At 45.4% G+C, this 18,927-nt stretch overlaps 1 protein-coding gene across 1 annotated transcript in view; it reads left to right on the plus strand.

Moving 5' to 3' along the window:
* PCSK2 (proprotein convertase subtilisin/kexin type 2) overlaps nucleotides 1-18,927 on the plus strand; it is a 271,507-nt gene that overhangs the window by 247,372 nt on the left and 5,208 nt on the right. Inside the window, exons 9-11 of the mRNA XM_059134095.1 lie at nucleotides 294-509; nucleotides 2,808-2,908; nucleotides 9,522-9,749. Of these exons, the coding sequence (XP_058990078.1) occupies nucleotides 294-509; nucleotides 2,808-2,908; nucleotides 9,522-9,749 (545 nt within the window). The remainder of the gene's footprint in view (nucleotides 1-293; nucleotides 510-2,807; nucleotides 2,909-9,521; nucleotides 9,750-18,927) is intronic.

Genomic DNA, 18,927 nt, shown 5'->3' on the forward strand with positions numbered 1-18,927 from the left:
CACTAGAGTAAAAAGTACAGCTTTTTAAAAGAAGTTTACTTGTAAATTTTAACCTGTGACCCCCGCACCTCAGACAGTAAATTAGGGTAACTTCCCGACACAAGAACGAGAATGCTCAAGACCTCAGGGGCAGGAGTGTGGTTTTTCAGGGGGACAAAATCACAGCGAGCTGCTGAGGAAGGCTAGGTCCTGAGCTCCCTCGGGCGGCGGCCTCCTTCTTGGGCAGGACCCCAGCAGCCCCGGGGCAGGAGCACGTGGAACCTAGTGGCCTCTCTCCCTGCCCCCCTCCCCAGGGCCGAGGCGGCAAAGGCAGCATCTACGTGTGGGCCTCCGGGGATGGTGGCAGCTACGACGACTGCAACTGTGACGGCTACGCCTCCAGCATGTGGACCATCTCCATCAACTCGGCCATCAATGACGGCAGGACCGCCCTGTATGACGAGAGCTGTTCCTCCACCTTGGCCTCCACCTTTAGCAACGGCAGAAAGAGGAACCCCGAGGCTGGCGTGGTGAGTGTGGCCCCCACCCTTGGGGAGGCAGTGGAGTGTACCCTTGCTGCCTGACGCCGTGCAGACGCTGGGTGCCTTGCAGACACTGGGTGACGTCGTGCACTACCACTGAATGACGTCACGGGAGGAAGGGGCTCTCCCCTCCTACCCTCAAAGGGTCTGCACCTGTTTGGAGGCTCTGAAGATTCATTGTCTTCCAGGCCTGATAATGCTTTATTACCAATGTAGAGCCACGGGGTGTGCAAGTTGGAAGCAATAATTGTGATCTCTTTCCAGTTCATTTTCCATAGATTGTCTTTCTTGTTTATTGTTTTGCCTTGCAAAAAGTGGTGAACTCTGATGATCAAAAAGTTGCCTCAGCACACCACTTTAAAGAGCTAATATTAACAACTGGGCCATCGTGCCATCTGAGCCAAGAACCCATCCATTTATTACAGCAATTAAAAAATAGCCTCCATTGGAGGAATTCTCTAAGTCCATAAGCCCTCCAATGCACACATGAATTTTTTCAAGGCAACAGTAATGGTTTTCACCATATTTTAAAATATGTCCATGATTGAGGAAACAAAAAGCTTAAAAATCCCAGACTTGGATTATTTATTGTATTTTTCTGAGCAGCACTCCCTTCCTGGGCATCTTGGTAATATGGTGAATTTTCCAAGTCCCTTTAAAATATTTATCTGGAGAACATAATGAATTTTTTTGGATCTCTTCCTCTCTCTGGGTAGTTCACTCACATATCACCCTTTCCGTAGAACTTCCAGCCTGGAATTTGGGAGCTGGTTCCGTAGTCCTGCTGAGCTACAGCTCGACTGGCCGCCTACCTCCACTGGGGTCCCCCAAGGGAGGAAAGGAGCTCAGAACACAATCGTCATTACCAACCAGAATTCCAGTCCCAAATTCCTGCCTGGACTCTGCCTTGGCAAGCTGGCCTGACTCTCGTGTGAGCCAGGAGGTCTCGTTACCCGGAAGGGACACAGACTTGACCTGGCTCTCTTTGGTCTTGGGGAGAACAACAAGCAGAAGGAGGCTTCAGCCTCTCCTATCTTGGGGGAACTCTATGGACAGAAAGGGAAAAGAGCAGAGCAAAAACGAAGCGAGGGAGACCCCAATCCTATTGTGCTTGTGATGCTTCATACCTCCCCCTAGAAAGTGTCACTCCCTACCTCAAGGGTGTCACTTTGTCCTCAACCTTATCTGACTCTCTGCTTGGACTGGGGAAGGGCCTTGACTTCTACCTGAATATTGTAATTTTCCCCAATAGATGTCTTAAACCTCCCTACCACTTTGTCCTTCAAAATAATAGGCCCATATGAGGATTCTACAGACAGAGGAAGGAGAATTCATGTGGCTTAAATGTGATCATAAGGAAAACCCTGGCTTTCACCCCGGTCCATTGAAAAATGAGGGCTTTCTTTTCTCTTTGAGAAAGTCCTTTAAAACCTGTTTGATCGGGGCACCTGGGCGGCTCAGTGGGTTAAGCCGCTGCCTTCGGCTTGGGTCATGATCTCAGGGTCCTGGGATCGAGTCCCATATCGGGCTCTCTGCTCAGCAGGGAGCCTGCTTCCCTCTCTCTCTGCCTGCCTCTCTGCCTACTTGTGATCTCTGTCTGTCAAATAAATAAATAAAATCTTTAAAAAAAAAAAAAAAACCTGTTTGATCAGTTTCCCCACTTAAGAACTGTGGAAACAATTTCTCACACATCTGTTATCTTGGCTCCATGAGTCCCAGCATCTCTTCATAAGATATAGAGAAACATTCTCTTTTTAATGGCCTGTCCTTCTAGGCAAACTTCAGCTGAGCATGTTTTTTATTTAATCTTTGGGAAGGATACCCTTTCATTTATGAACAGAAAAAAATGATGAAATGGCATCTGGGTTTTCCAAACCAATCCCAGTGCAAAGGTCCTCCCCATTGCATGGACTTGGTGATAGTACCAACTTGTCACTTTCCACCTATAAGGGTTTATGTCTCTCTAGTTTCTGGAATAACTGTAAATATGCTTGTCTTGAAACACTTGACTTCTTTTTATCTCGTGAAACACTTGACTTCTTTTTATCTTGTGAACACTATAACTATAACTGATTGTCCCTTTTTGAATGGGCCACTAGGAAGCTCAAATAAAATGTGTGGCAAGATAGACAGATGGATGCTAAACCTATTGTTACCTTTATCTTAATCTTCTTCAGAACAAGGCAGAGTTTAAATCAAAGAAACAGATCATCCTCTGCTTCATATTGTTTGGGGATTCGAAGTAGAGTGACCTCTTCACTCATTACTGAACATCTTCCCTTTCAGGCGACTACAGATTTGTATGGCAACTGCACCCTGAGGCATTCTGGGACATCCGCAGCTGCACCTGAGGCAGCTGGAGTGTTTGCACTGGCTTTAGAGGCTAAGTATGTTTCCATCTCAGGGCGGAGGGTGGACTAACATGTGTCTCTCCACCCAATCCCAGGTGCCCGTGGAGGCAAAAGTGGGTGTGGGAGCCTGTGGAGAGTCAGGGCCAGTGAACTTTGATGGACATTTCTAAAACAACCATGGGCCCTAGATGATAAACACACACAGTCCACAAATAACATACTTAGGAGAGCTCAGGACCAAGCAGGGACACACAGATCTTTCTTTCTTTGTGAAAATCATCGTATTATCCTCTCCGGATCCTCTGGCTGTTTTACTCCAATAATACAATCAGCTAAATGAAGGAAAACTATTGCCAAACTGGTATCCAGCAAGCTCTTTCAGAACCTGTGACAAGGAGGGTACTCTCACTCAAGATTTGTTAACTTATAAGGTGAGTTTTCTTTCAACACTGATGCAAGGTAGACCAGTAAATGGACTTTACTGAGAAACCTTCCAAGCTACAGGTAAGAGGAGGCTGTCCTCTCGGTTCTTACCATCCCACGGAGAAGCCACGTGTTGCTGTTGCTGGACACACCTTAAATTTGATCTTCAGCAGAGGTTCCTGCCCATCTGCCATTTTGTCTTCCCTTAGGGCAAGCCAGAGGCTGACCCTGGGTTTGAGGAATGAGCATGTGGGCTTCAAGCATCACCTAGGTGCTGGGAGCACATATGCCCAGGCTGCAGGGGGGCTGCTCAAGAACGGAGCACCAGCCAGTGTGAGAAGTTGGGTTCAGGCCCCTGGGGAAGGGGTGTTGATTTCCCATCCTTGTCAGCTGTTGCTGGGCAACTAGAGCTTCTAGCATCCATCTCCGGACAACCCTACTCGTCTCTTTCCATATATACAATGTGATTTCTGACTTGCAAAGGAGGTAAGAGTTGATTCTTAGATATAAAAGGACTTTGAAAGATTCTCTAGTCTCATATTCTGTCTTCAAGCAGAAAAGGCATCATCATTCTCCTTTTTACAGATAAGTCCCCACATTGGGAGTGACTCCTCTCTTCGGACCAAGCCAACCTTTGATTCTTCTAAAAAAGTCATGTGGAAAACTTAGGATTCCAGCAGATACTGATGGAAGTGTGTTTCTATTAAGTGAGGAGACTAAAACTTCTTGAAGATGAAACAGTTCATCTCAAGGTCTATCTGGCCCGGGTGTCTGAGCTAGCTCTGCTCACTCCAGTCAGGAGCAGACAAAGAGGGGGAAACTGCTATTGAGCTTTGCAGAGAACAGGAAGAAGGGGTGCTCCAGAACTGAGAAGGGGGTTCTGGTCACCCCTTAAATCTAAGAAGGTAGACCTTGACTCAAGTCTTCTTGCATTTTGGAGAGCAAAAAGTCAATTGCTTAGGTCTCCATGCACACGAAGGGACAGTGCAAATTGATAAAGTAATGGAACAAGGCTGTTGGATCTCTGAACAAGCTCACAGGCTTTGCACGAATGAGTCATAATTCTTTGACACATGGTTGCAGATAGCCTTACAGAAAAGAAGTCACCGTTCAGGTCTGTTTTGTTTTGGAGCAATGGTCATGATTTTAATTCTTTCTTGCCATAAACAGGAAAAAAGTGATACCTGACAGGTAGTGGTTCAAGTCCATTGTAGGATCTAGTCCTAAAATTCCTGAGAACACCAACTGCCTGATGTTAGCGACAGCCCCGGAGACAAAAGTTGGCACAGGCAGTTTATTAAAGAAGAGCTTTCCAGAGAAACCAGGTTAAAGTAGAGGATGCAGGCTAAGGATGGGTGAAAATCCAAGCAAAGAAGCAATTTCAGAAGTTCTGGCCTCAGCCTGATCCCATGGGGAGCTCTGGAGTGTAGATGATGCCTCAGGACTTGTTCTTCCTCAAGGCAAGGATGCTGGGCTGCTATGTTCTGCACTGGTCTGTGACCAGCTGAGAGCGGTGCCCTGGGAAGGAAACTCCAAGGGATTTATAGCTTTCTACACCTGTAACAAAGCGTCCCTAGCAGAGAGCAGTTAAAACCAATGGTCAGAACAAAGCAGCCCTAAAAGTCCAGAGGGAGCAAGAGGGAAAGCCAATCCACGAACAGTTCCTACAGCTAATCTCTCGTTATTGTGATACCAGAAAGCTAGGAGTTCTTCACGACATAGGACAGCTGTCGAGGGCTGCTGGCCACCCAGAGGTCCAATCAGAAAGCTTTTCCAAAGCAGTTTGAATACAATAAACAAATTATTCCATGTAAATCTATACCCATCAGAACCACAAAAGAGGAACAGGCGCCCCCAGGACTCCGAGGGGAAAAAAGGGAAGCCATTATTCCTTTGTCCCACCCAGTCACTACTTTCATAAAGTACTTTTCTGACAAATGCTTGAAAACGACTTCTTGAGTCCCAGGGAATATTGCTTACATTTCCCAGTGATAACACTAGAAAAAATTTCAAGTGATTTCTTTGCCCCAGAGGGTGGGAGGCTGAGGGTGGGGTGGGGTCCGTCTGGGACCCAGAGCTTTCTGTTTCTAGAGGAATGAACTAGGTTTGAGGGGTTGGTCATAAAGAGGCCGATTTTTGGCTTGAGAGAACCATCAGTAAAGTGACCCACATACGGGACTAAAATAATGTTTCCAAAACTGACCTTTAGAAAGATAGATTTTTTTTATATGCTCTTTATTGAAGTACAATAGACCCAGAGGAAAGGGGACAAATGTTAGATACAGCTCAATGACTTCCTACAAAATTAATAGACCCATGTAACCAGCATCCGAATCAAGCAATAGACCATTACCTAAGCACCGGGTGTGCTCTTTTGCGTAATAACACACCTGAGAGATTCCTCCATACTGTTCTATATGGCAATAGGTTGTTCATACTCATTGTGAATTACTCCACTGTATAAATGAATCCTTGGGTTGTTTCCAGTTGAGGGCCATTATGAGTCCTATTGCTATGAACATGCTTACACATCTTTCGGTGAACATAGGGATGTGTTTCTGTTGGGTTTCAAAAGGTTGAGTCATGAGGTATACATCTGCACAGTTCCTGTAGATACCCAGAAAGAATTTTACACAGTGGGGGTAACCATTGACCCTCCCTCTGGCAGTGTGAGTTACAGGTGCCCCACATCCTTGCCAACACTTAGTATTGCGAGTCTTCCACACTTTAGCCATCCATATGAGTGTTCAGTGGAATTGTATTATAGTTTTAATTTACATTTCCCTGATAACTGGGGAAGTCAAGCACTGGGGGTGGGGGCTAGTTTTGAAAATAATACATTCCTACATCTCAGCTAAGAGTCACTGAATGGAAATCTCTGGGGCTGGATGGCCCAGGAATCTGTCTTTTCAAGCCCTGTTCCAGGGACTCCAGTCCAGGGCATCCAGTAAAGCAAGAACTCTATGAATCTGTAAATCCGGATACTGTTGTATGGCAGGTGAATGTCTGCCTCTAGCTAGGTCAATATTGGAAACAAAATCCCAGATAACAAGAGCTAAACTGAGACAGGGTTTTATTTTTTTGTCATGGGAAAGAAAATACAGAGGTTGGGAGCCCAGGGCTACCATGGGGGGTGCCACTGGGAATCCAGCTCTTCCTAGATCTCTGCTTTTCCACCTTCATGTTCTCCAGATGCTGTTGGGGCTCTAGCCATCAAGTTTACATTTCAGATAGGAGAACAAGAAAAGCAAAGGGAAAAAGAATTCCACCAGCTGAGTCAGCCTGGTTTTTCAAAAAATCCCCACCCAGTAGCTTTTGCCTACTTCTCATTGACCACAGTCTTCAAGGGACCACCCCAGACTACAAAGGAGGCTGGGAAACGTAGCTTCGGAGCTAATGATATTGCTATTCTGAATAAAATTGAGGGTTTCTTAATAGGGAAAAGGGAGGATATACATGAGGGAGACAATAGTTGTATCTTCCAGCATCTGAGTGGGTGATTATCTTATCTTAAAAGATAAGATAATCTTATCTTATAATAATGTGTTGTCTTATCTTCAAAGGACATGGGGCAGAAATCTAAATTTGTCACTAGTCCCCACATGATTCTGATGCAAACAGCTTAGGGTCACAGACTGAAGCCCCCTGGCTGGGATAACACAGGGACCCCACTGGTGGTTTTCTTGCCATTGAGAGCTCCCCCATCGTGACAGCCCTCCCTTTTAAAATATTGAGTTGTCTCTCTGTCCCCCTGGGCTATAGGTTCTGAGAAAGCAGGGACCTTCTTAAGGAGGACCTTCAACCAAAACAGTGCCTGGACCTGATAGACGCTTAATGGACCTTCATGGAATCATTTCACTGTGCAGTACCTTACCATATATCTGTGCCTTATTCTCCAAACTACTAAATGCTTGAGAATGGGGAAGAACATATTATGTTATTAGTCCTATAACACTGTTCACAGTGACCTTTATATTGCAGATAATCTGTAAATTTAGTTTTTTTATTATTTAATAAGTATGACCTATAATTCTTGCCCTACTATGGTAAGAATAAAGCTTTATGCAGATGGAAGAAATACGGTTTCACACAGTAGTGTATTCTGTCAACTTTGAAATTGCTCAGAAGGGGGAATGAGTATGGAATTAGTTTTACCTCTCAGACATACGTAAATGGCTGGCCAAACTGTGTCATCAACTCAATAGCATGAGAATATGGACTACCTCTGATTAATTCCAGAAGTGAGAAGATCTTGGTTCTGACTGGTTCTCTCTATCTCTCTCATGGGCCCCATGAGAATAAAACCACAGAGAAACGTCTACCTCCAATGTCTAACATCCCTCTCCAAGCTCCAGGAAGCATAGCACATTTTTGTGGCCAAACTCTTAGCAAAGATGGTAGATAATTCACCTGTCAGCCAGATCATCTCAACACTCATTTATCAACACTTCTGTATTTAATGAATTCAGAATCCCACTCTGGCTCTGGCAAAACACTCACTGTAATCAACTTCTTGAAGTTTCACACCACCATTCACTTGGGTCCTAGGGGCCATATATCCAAGATATGTTTATAAATTTCTCAAATGAGCGGTGGCCTTCCTTGAAACTTTCTCCTTAACCGCTGAAGGTCTACACTGCAAGAGGACATGAATCATTGGCGTCTTTTGGTTCTAATTCAAAACTTCAAACCACTGAATGCTGCATATGCTGAAATTTTATCAAATGAGTTATGTTGTTCCTAGTCTTGAATTATCTGACTTCCAACAAGAACGACAGTGCAGGGTTGTTCCAGCTTTTTGATTTGAAATAATTTTTGTGTTGCAACCCACAACACACACATACTCACACACAGAGTTTTATGAAAAATATTTTCTTGTATTACATGCAATCCACACTGTTACTCTTTTCTGTTCTATTCTGCTCATTTTTTAATGATAGTCCCATTCATTAAATCACTGGTTCTCAAGCTTAGCTGTCTGTCTACTAGAATGACCTGGGAAGTGTTCACAATTTCCAAAGCCTGGGTCCCACTCCCTGAGGTTCTGACTTAACTTGTCTAAGATGTGACCTAAGGAATAGGATTTTAATGTCCTCATCAGGATATTTTAATACACAGCCCACGTAGATAATCTATGCAGTAAATTGATTTCCTGTCCCATAAATGGGTCCGACTTGCTCTTTGAAAAACACAGGCAATGAATAATACTAGACACTGATTTCTCAAAACAGTGGCACCTGCAAACAGATTTGTTTATCCACTGGACAGTGTACAAGAGAGGCTGCTGTCCTGGGCGCTGGGGATGAATATATACTGAAGGTACAGTCTTTGCTGTTGAAGAAATGACAGCCTCATTTTCACAAATGGAGCATATCCATGTAGCCAACATCCAGATCAAGAAACAGCAGTGCCAGCACCCAGAAGCTCCCTTGCACCACTATCCAATCCCTCATCCCAAGACTAACCACTAACTTGACTGCTAACATCATAGATTACTTGGGTCTGGTTTTATACTTTAAAAAAAAAAAATGGAATGATACAATATGTTTTCTACTAGGTCTGGCTTCTTTAGGTTGACATTCTATTTGCAAAATCCATCTGTATTATTCAGAGTAGCTGTAGTTCATTTGTTCTTATGGTAGAACAGTATTTCACATCCTACAAATACATCTCCATTGGTTTATTCATTTTATTGTGGTTGGACATTTGGGGACTTTTGTAGTTTGGGCCCATGAACATTCCAGTATGCATGTCAGGTGGATATATACACACATTTATGTGAGATGCATACCTAGGAATGGAACTTCTAGGCCACAGCTTAGACACTTGCACAACATGAGAAGATACAGTCAAGCAGTTTTCCAAAATGTTTGCAGTAATTTACCTATCCATCTACAAAGTATGTGAGATCCAGATGCTTCACATCCTTGCCAACACTTAGTATTGTCAGTCTTTTTCAGTTCAGTTCAGCCATTCCAATGTGTGTTAAAATGTGCATTTGAAGTAAATTTATTTAAGTAAGAAAAGCAAGATTTTGAAATTTATATGTATAATGGTTCTAAATGATGTGTGGAAATCCTCCCCTTACTTGCAGGTTCATAGATGTTCCAAAATCCTACATGGGGTCTATATTCTATCTTAGTCATTGTGTCTCTTTCCCTCTCTCTCTTACCTTGTGCGCTCCCCCCTTGCCATGCTCTTGAATCTTTCTGCCTCCGGAATCCAGCCTGGGTCTGACCTGGAGAGACATGCAGCATCTGACTGTGCTCACCTCCAAACGGAATCAGCTTCACGATGAGGTCCATCAATGGCGGAGGAATGGGGTTGGCCTGGAGTTTAATCACCTCTTTGGCTACGGGGTCCTTGATGCGGGCGCCATGGTGAAAATGGCTAAAGACTGGAAAACTGTGCCTGAGAGATTCCACTGTGTGGGAGGCTCCGTGCAGGATCCTGAGTAAGTGCATGTGGAAAATATCCCAGAGAGGGTGCCATGGCCTGGGCAAAAGATTCCCTCTCTGTCAGCTTGAGATGCACTGGATTTGAATCAGAGACAATCAGCTTCCAGGCAGAGCTATAGAGAAACATAACTCCAGAGGCCCCACATACATAGAACACCATTAGGGGACTCAGAACCCCTACTCTGAAGTATGATCCTTTACTGTTTCAGTGGCTTATACCGTATTTTCTTTTAAATTTAAATTTAATTTTTTTTATTATACCGTATTTTTGAGTGCACAAGTCATCCAGTGTAACCAGGTCCCAGATCAGTAAACAGACCATGATCATGACCAATATCCCAGAAGCCCCTTATGTCTCCTTCCATCATTGTCTCCCCAAGAGTAACCTTAAAACTCCATAGATTATTTTGCCCATTTTATACCTAATGTAAATGGAATCAGACACTATCTTCTCCTTTATATGTAGATTCTTTAGCTCAGAACGCTTCAACCATATTTAGTATGTAGTCGTTTATAATCATTTATAGTCATTTATAATCATTTATAATCAACTACTTGTAGTCATTTATAATCGTTGCTGAATAATATTCTATTGTATGACTATAACACAGTTTACTTATTCAGTCTACTTGTGGGGCAACCTAAGGACTTAATTTGATGTTGAGTGAGTTGGATAGCCATCTGGAGGGAGGTGAGTGAGGCATTCACACAGAAGCCACCACTGGTCACCTGCACCTACTTTTCTTTTAACATCTCATCATGGCAAGAGGATTGGACAATGAGGACCCCTTTGTATTTCATTTCTCTCCTCATTGATTCATCAGTGAGATGGAAATATCAATGTTTATCACTATTTTCAGTTGAGATATTGTTTACATACGATGAAATGCACAGAACTTAAATGTATTACTTGAGTTTTGTTGTACACATCTGGGTAACCACCACCTGATCAAGTGTTGGAATGTTCCATCGCCCCAGAAAGATCCCATGTGCCCCCTTCCAGTTAGTTAATCCCCACATGTTATAGACACCCATTGTTTTCATTCCTGCCCCTATAGATTAGCTTTGCCACTTCTTGGACTTTATCTAACTAGAATCACCCAATAGAGATGTGTCCAGTTTCTCTGACCCAGCGTTATGTTTATGAGATCCATTCACGTTCTCGTGTATAGTGGGAGTTCATATACTTTCACTGTTGCATAGTGGTACGTTCTGAGAATACACCTGTGCTTCTGTCATTTAAACAATGATAAAATGCATCTCTCTAACCACCCCACACCAGCCTCATTTCTGTTGGTCATCTGAACTTGGCCAGAGTCAGACTGTCACCGTACATCCTCCCTCTCCACTCACCCTCAGTCTTGGATCCTCGGGAGTTGTGTAGTCGGTTACAGACCTAGATTCCAGTCTTGATTTCACCAAACTGGATGATACTTTTTACCTCTCTGACCTCTCTTTTAACAATTCTCAGCCTTTGTACCCTGGCCTCTGTGGCAGGATAGGTGATGTCTGTGGACCCCATCTCAGTATGAAATCTTTAGATGCACTAGATAAAATACATAGTACCACAGAGGAAGCCAACAATACTGAAAAACAGGTATAAAAGTTTTGGAAAACCAAATCTGTGATGAAGTAATACATGTCCTTTCTCTTAGCAACACAATACATAAAAAGCTCCCAGTGGCAAGCCTAATGGCCACAATCATTTCAGACCAGGGATGATGACCGAAATGTCACTGTAAGATACTGTCAGTCATTGTAATGGGATATGAATATCTCTGGGCTTTTCAGTGAAAAACTCTGAGGGAGTGCTGATACTGCTTTGGCAAGTGGCCTGCATTCAGAATCAAAGGAGAAGCTACGTTTTCCTTATAAGTTAGGAAAGTTAATACTGGGGACAGTGGGGGGGGGGGTCGTTCTTCTGTCTAAATTCTTACACCAACTGGAATTCTTTCCTTATGTCCCCAAAGCAAAAACCTCTTCTCTCTTTCCTCACCAGTAAAATGGAGCTAATAACTCTTTTCTCACCAAGATGCTGGGAGACCTTAGTGAGACAACAAATGTTAAACTGGTATCTAGTAGGCACTCAACAAATGTAACTTGGCCCTTCCTTCTCCTCCATGACTTTGGACGCTCCTAGTTCATGCTCATGGGAAAAGGAAAGATGATAATCTCCTGGAATTTTGGATACCGTAATTGATTCCTATCTGAATTCAAAATTGTGAGTCCTTGGGACCCACACTCTCTTCCCAATGTCCCACCCAAAATTGGACCAGCATCCTCACTGTTCACTTGCCAGGCTCCCAGAAAGGGGTACCAAGTGGGTGTTACAGAGCTGCATGCGTTTTCCCTGGACCAGACCATGACCTCATAAGCAGAGCTGCTGTCAGCACTAGGTGGAATAGGAAAGCATCAGAGCAAGTCCTTTCTCTAATAACTTTTTAAACAGGGCTGTATGGCATTTCATGTGCCAGTAAAATCAGCAGCTTGGCTACATTCCTGTCCCTTTTCCCAAGGCTGCCATGCACCTACGAAATTTCTGTTCATCCTTGTGCCCCTCTGTCAGGTCAGACAGTTTTCACTGTGTCCCAGACAAATTTGACTAGGTCAAGGTCACTTGGTCAAAGTCAAGGTTGACTCAGTCAAGGTCAAGTTTAAGTGAAAGAAGCAATTAGCTTTTATTGGGCACCTACTGTGTGCCATGTGCTTTACATCTGCCTAAACTTCCTAGCCAGCCAGCCTGTTGATGGTATGCCTTACCTCACGCAGGCAGGGTATGAATATTTTGTGGTATAAATGGCAGTGGTTCCATGCTGTGCCTCAGGGAGAAGTGTCTCCTAAGTGGCTGGTGGGAGGCCTTTTACATAAACTATGAGTGTTTCATCCTTGTAAGTCCAGAATATATGTATGATCATTGTTACCTCGAAACAGGGGAGGAAGCCAAGAGGCAGAAAACATGAGAAATGTGCTCAAGGTTACAAAGGTCTGACCAGGACTTGAAACAAAACCCATCTGCAAATCCCAGTGTGTTTCATTAGATGACATTGGCCTTCAGGAGCTCCTGCTGTGCCCTTGGGCCCTCGTTAGGCTCTACATCAGAGAGCCCTCCTCTCAGCTGGACAGTGTTATTACAGGTGAGGAAAGGCTCAATGAGTTTAAGGGTATGCCAAAGAAGACCTAGCTATTGAACAGCCAAACTGGGATTCGAACCCAGGCTCCCTGATGCCAACACCCCACCACTTGAGGGGCCTCTCAGTATATCTCAATGATCCCCCACTGGAGAGGACGTGAGGTTCAACCCACTTCAGAGGGTCTGAGGGGCTTCCTGCAGTAAGACCTTCCCTGGGGACTTTGAAACCCCTACCTATCGGGTGGTCCCACTCCCCCCAGACTCCATAACTGCTGTCCTAGAGACCTTATCACTGCCAAGGTCTACAAAAAGGGTGACAAAAAGAAGACAAGTCTGGAAACTTCTGTCCAAATAGGAAAAGGAAGGATAAATCCAAAGTCAACATCCAACAGGCATTGACCACTCTACTGCCCTCGTTAGAGTTCAAAACAACCCTTTACATGACTGGGAAAGCCCAGGAGACCTGGAACGATGGTGGAAATGTTCTGTATCTGAGTGTCCAGTACAACAGCTCATGGCTAGGGAGCACTAGAAAGGTGGCTCATTTGACCTAACTTGAGTTTGAGTTATAATAGCGACATATGGCTGGTGGCTGCCGTCTTGGACAGCTCAGCTCTGACGCCCATCTGGTAGTTACACCATCCCAGGAGGGATGCTACATAGTGCAAACAGAACAAGAAATGTCAATTGAATAACAATTCTTTGAAAGTGTGTCCAGAAGTTGAGCCTGAAAGAGAGCCGGGTCAGTCCGCTTAGCCTGTGCCTCCCCCCGTGTCCCCTGCACACGGGTCCACCACTTGCTCCCCGCACACTGATGGCAGGACACTCCAGCAGCCCTGAGGGCTCCTTGAGGTGGCCCTGGGAGCTTGCAGGCACAGTAATGCCACTACTAAGGGCAGCTCCTGGACGGTCGCCTGGTCAGGCAACACTCTTCTCCCATAGGAGGCTGGTGTGGCCACTCTCCTCCACAGGGAGAGAACAGGAAGCTCAGGAAGATAGAGTAAATGGTTCTAATTCCCAGAACCAGCAACTCCAATGTCCGCCAAAGCCCTGGGCCCAGGACCTCCTTCCATTGTTGCAAAGAGGGAAAGATTTACAGAAAGGGACTTGGCAAGAGGGAAAAGCTATGGTGTTTGCTACTCTCCAGAAGCTCAGGTAGGGCCCATACATTGCCCAGGCGCCATGTCACGGAGTCACGACCCACAGTCAGCTGCATACTGGCTCCATCCACAATTAACAGAAAGGAGTGAACCGTTGCAGTGTTTAAGGCAACGGTCAGCTCAGTCAAGATAAATGTTGATGGCTGACCTTCTCTTCTGAGGTCACGCCAGGCAAGGGTGGATCGTTGACGATCTTTTTAAGTTCTATGCATTTGTGAGGCGGGGGGAGGGAGGGGAGCGAGGCGGAGAACATGGGTCTCTCTCAGTTTCTGAGCACTTGCCATAATCCCCATAAATGTTGAATTTGGAGCCAGAGGCAAATCCTTCACGTTATAGTTAGGGTGCGTGAGGCCCAGCAGCTCACAGCTCAGTAGAAACTTTATCTAATATCAGCAGCCCAACTTTCAGTGGAAGGAAACTGGGAAGCCAGTTGAGCACAGACCAGAATGGGGACCCCCTGCCATCCCAGGGACAGGAACCTAGTGTGTCTTGTTCACTGCTGTGCCCTCAGTGCCTAGAATTGCCACCTGGAAGTCATATGGGAGATATTTTCTGAGTGAGTGACTGTTTAGCCAACAGCACCTGGGTACAAGGAAGATGGCTAAGTGGTGGCAGTGAGGACCGGCAGATCAGCCAGGAGGATTAGGGACAGAGGCCAGCCTTGCTGGAAGGCCTCTGTGTCACCCTTGTCCACCCCATACCTGAATTGCGTTCTCAGACCCAAGTGAGTGAGCCCTAGGGCAGGTGGGTGTGTTGCAAAACTCAGAGGCTGGTAAGGTTGGTCCTTAGGGTGGCACCCAGGCTCTATGCAAAGAAGGACCTGGTCACTCTGAACCACACTCCTGCGGGACTGGGGTAGAGGCATCAGCAGCCATTTGCTGAGACGTGCAGGACTGCTCAGAGTCAGCCCCGAGTGGGGTGAGTGCCAACTGTCCAGTTTATAGGTTTCCTTGACATTCATCTTCCCAGAGAAGCAACCAATTTGAAAACCAATTTTCTAACGCGACTTTATCAGCCGAGTCGGTGAAGGGTGCTGAACGAAAATACAGAGGAAAAATACAACCTGCCGTGAGTGTCTACACAGAACCAGCCGGGTGCGGTGAGCAGAGCAAAGCCAGATCCGCTCACCGGCCAGGGGCAGCCACGTGCCCTCCCCCAACTCCCAACCCCTGGGATGCTGAAGCCTGGCGTGAGCTGTCTGGTACAGACCGACCCCATCCTCCCCTTCACTCTGTGCCGTTGAGGCTGTGGCAAACTGTGAATTTTAAGTGACTTTGGGAGTGGGTGTAAAAACCTGGTAGGAATTCCAGTTGCAGCATGGTAGAGAGAGAAGTGGCTGTGCCCTGCGTCAAACCAGCTGTGGGACCAGGGACAGGGCCACGGCCAAGCCACGATTTATCCTGTGTCGGTTAATGTCCACCCGCCACTGTTACCTGGGAAAGAGAAAATATCGCAGAGCCCACCTGCTGAGTGTTCTTCTGTGATGGCCACAGAGCACAGATCTTAGACCCTCCAGGGTGGCCATTATTAGTACTATCATTATTAGTCTAATAAAGCAACTGCCGTGTCATAACTAATTATTTTTATCATACAGTTGAGGGTTGAGAACACAGAGAGCATTACACAGCTGTCCTCCTGGGAAGCAGGGCCCATTTCTAGACACGAGGCAATTAACCACTTATTTGCAACAATGTGCAATGAGTATAAAAGACAACCTCTGGTTCCCAAGTGTGTCTTTGATAGAACTTGAACACAAGGCCTCTGTACATATTCTCTAAAAGTTCGGAGAGTAACTCACACCTCTTGATGGGTTCCTCACTTTTTTGTAGCAAATGAGTTCTGGAACGTAGTCTGTGTCACTAAGGATCTAAGCAGAGTCTCATTTGGTTCCATAAACAACCATCTCCTATTTCAACCTTTTCTTTTTTTTTAAGATTTTTTATTTATTTATTTGACAGAGATCACAAATAGGCAGAGAGGCAGGCAGAGAGAGAGGGAGAAGAAGGTTCCCTGCTGAGCAGAGAGCCCAATGTGGGGCTTGATCCCAGGACCCCGAGGCTTTAACCCACTGAGCCACCCAGGTGTCCCTTTTTTTGAGAGAGAGAGTGCAAGAGAGAGCCCCCAAGTGCACTTCTGCACACACACCAGGGGGAGGGAGGAGGAGAGAGAGAGGGAGAGAGAGAATCTCAACCAGGCTCCATACCTCACATAGATTCCAACACGGGGCTCCATCTCATGACCCAGAGATCCTCACCTGAGCCAAAATAAAAAATCCAGTGCTTAACGGACTGAGCCACCCAGGGACTCCCTATTTCAACCTTACAAATTGACCTTCCTGAACAAAGAAGGATATGCTTTTCTTCTAAATAAGGATTACATTTCTTTTCTTCTTTTTTTTTTTTAAGATTTTTATTTATTTATTTGACAGAGAGAGATCACAAGTAGGCAGAGAGGCAGGCAGAGAGAGAGAGAAGGAAGCAGGCTCCCTGATGAGCAGAGAGCCCGACGCGGGACTCGATCCCAGGACCCTGAGATCATGACCTGAGCCGAAGGCAGCGGCTTAACCCACTGAGCCACCCAGGCGCCCCATTCCTTTTCTTCTTGTAAAAGCAAAATATGATCACCGTAGGAATATCAAAACATACAAGTGAACCAAAAACAAAATCAAAAACAAAACAAAAAACAAAAAGAGAGAGAGAGAAAGAAGGAGTAAGAAACACCTGGCAGATACGGTCCCTTCGCTCTCCCAGTTGCCTTGATGCCTGCTGAGAAGTCTCTCTGAGAGAGGAGCTTGCCTCCTCCTAGCTTGCCTCCTCTGGAATTCACTCAAGCCTTTTAATTTCATCTCAAAGTGCCTTAACATTCCAAGAAGAACTCGTGCTCTCTCAGGGGCTTGCTCACCCCACATTTGGTGGGCAGTTTGCACGCAGGGCAATGATGGCAGAGTTTTGCCAGGGGGTGATACCTCCACAGCTCGAAACAAGCCAGACCCCCCCAGGGTGTTTGGAATGGCCTCCAACCCCTGCCCACACCCCAACCCCAAGGCTACGGGGACAGTTGATGAATTCTAACACAAAGTGGTGTATTGGTGCCCACTCCAATCTGGCTTCTGCTTTCCAGGATAAGGACAAAATGCCTATCCTGTCTCAGCCTCCTTCCTTCATCCCTCCCTCCAGACCTCTCACAAATGCATTCCCTCATCCCTTAGGCCAAACAACAGGTAGACTGGGCTCTAGTCTGCTCTTCTGCAGGGAAAGGGGCAGCCAAGAGTCAGTAGTCAAAGCTCAAAGCAGCTCTGGAGGGAATCTGGAAGACAGACTGCGTCCACTGAAGCCCCCCAAAAGCTGTGTGTGTGTGTGTGTGTGTGTGTATGTGTGTGTGTGTGAAGGTCGTCTCCGGTTTGGTCCAAAACAGATTTCTCTCCCTCTATCATAAGAGATCATCTCTGCCCTCATTCCTTTACAGGACCCCCCCCCCCCCACTCTGCATTGCGCATGGGCTGTGGATCTCATTCCCAGCTACAGTAGCTGTCCCATCTCTGGTTCTTAGCCAATGGAAGAAATATTTCCAGTTTTCCCCCTGAGGGAAAAAAATGTCACTTTTCTGCCAGAGATTCCACAAACTGACTTGTAAAGGGACAGTTACTTGGTTAACGCCAGCGCATAAGTGCCCTGAATGCAAATAGGGATAAAAAAAAAAAAATGATTTTTTTTTTTTTTTAGAATCCTACTTGTGTTTTGGATCCTTGTCATAATAGGGAGTATTGCATTTGACAATGACTAGCGATGCTCTGTAATACCTAAAGTGACTAGTACCTGAGTAAGAGTCTTTAGTTATTGGCTTATGAATTTGCTTCTTGAATTTCTCAAGGTGGCCTGGCCTGAAGAGTAGGAAAGGGGCTCAAACTCAGCACAGTGTCTCTTCCTGCTGTGGGCTCTGTCATCGTCTGCTCTCCCTCCAGCTGTGCTCCTTGGAGAGTTCCAGATTCCCTGAGGCTCTATTCTAAAAAGAAAGCCTCCATTCTGGACTTGCCTGCCTGTCTGTGTAGAATCTCAACAATAGAACATGGCATTTCACTCATTCCTGAGGTCTGGATGTTCCAGAAGCTTCCAGCAAGGTTGTGCCAGAAAACCAGCAGTTTTCCTGGCTGCTTTTCCCAGAGCCTGTGAGCCATGACAAAAACGGAATGTGCTCACCATAGAACCCCAGGAAATTTTCTAATGGGTTGGGGTTGGTGGCGTCAGGTTCAGATTGAACATCTGCAAATAATTTAGATATGTGCTATCCAGTAGAGAAGCAACTAGCCACAGATGGCTATTTAATAAAATTAAATTTAAATTAATTACTAAAATTAAATGTAATTAAAAATTCAATTCCTCACACTCATGACATTTCAAATGCCCCATAGCCACAGGTGGCCGGTGAGTACAATATTGGACAGTTCAGATATAGAACATTTCCCTCATTGCAGAAGTTCTATTGGCCAGCTCTGGTCCAGACATTTGTGAATATGCGATGTATTTGAGTGTGTATGTCTATTTTATCTTCAGAGCAATTCTTCAGTATAGGAAGTAATATCTCCATTGTATGGGTAAAGAAAATGAGCTCAGATGGTTCAAATGCTTTGCCCATAACTGGACCTTCATTCTGCCCAAATAGCTCTCTACCTATGGGCTAGAGCCCGAAAGATTGGTGGTCACGTATCAGTTCACCAGTTACATTTCTGACCCTGCTGAGAAGAAATGGAATCTTTTTTGAGAGATCTAGCTAGGATCTTTGCATACTCTGACTTCCAGAGCCGGCCTAATGCTCGCTCTCCACCAAACTGGATGATTTCCCCAGAGCATGGTACCGCACCTCCACCACCACCACCACTAGATCTCC

Source organism: Mustela lutreola, chromosome 9 (genome assembly GCF_030435805.1).
Source record: "Mustela lutreola isolate mMusLut2 chromosome 9, mMusLut2.pri, whole genome shotgun sequence".
NCBI classification, from domain to species: Eukaryota; Metazoa; Chordata; class Mammalia; order Carnivora; family Mustelidae; genus Mustela; species Mustela lutreola.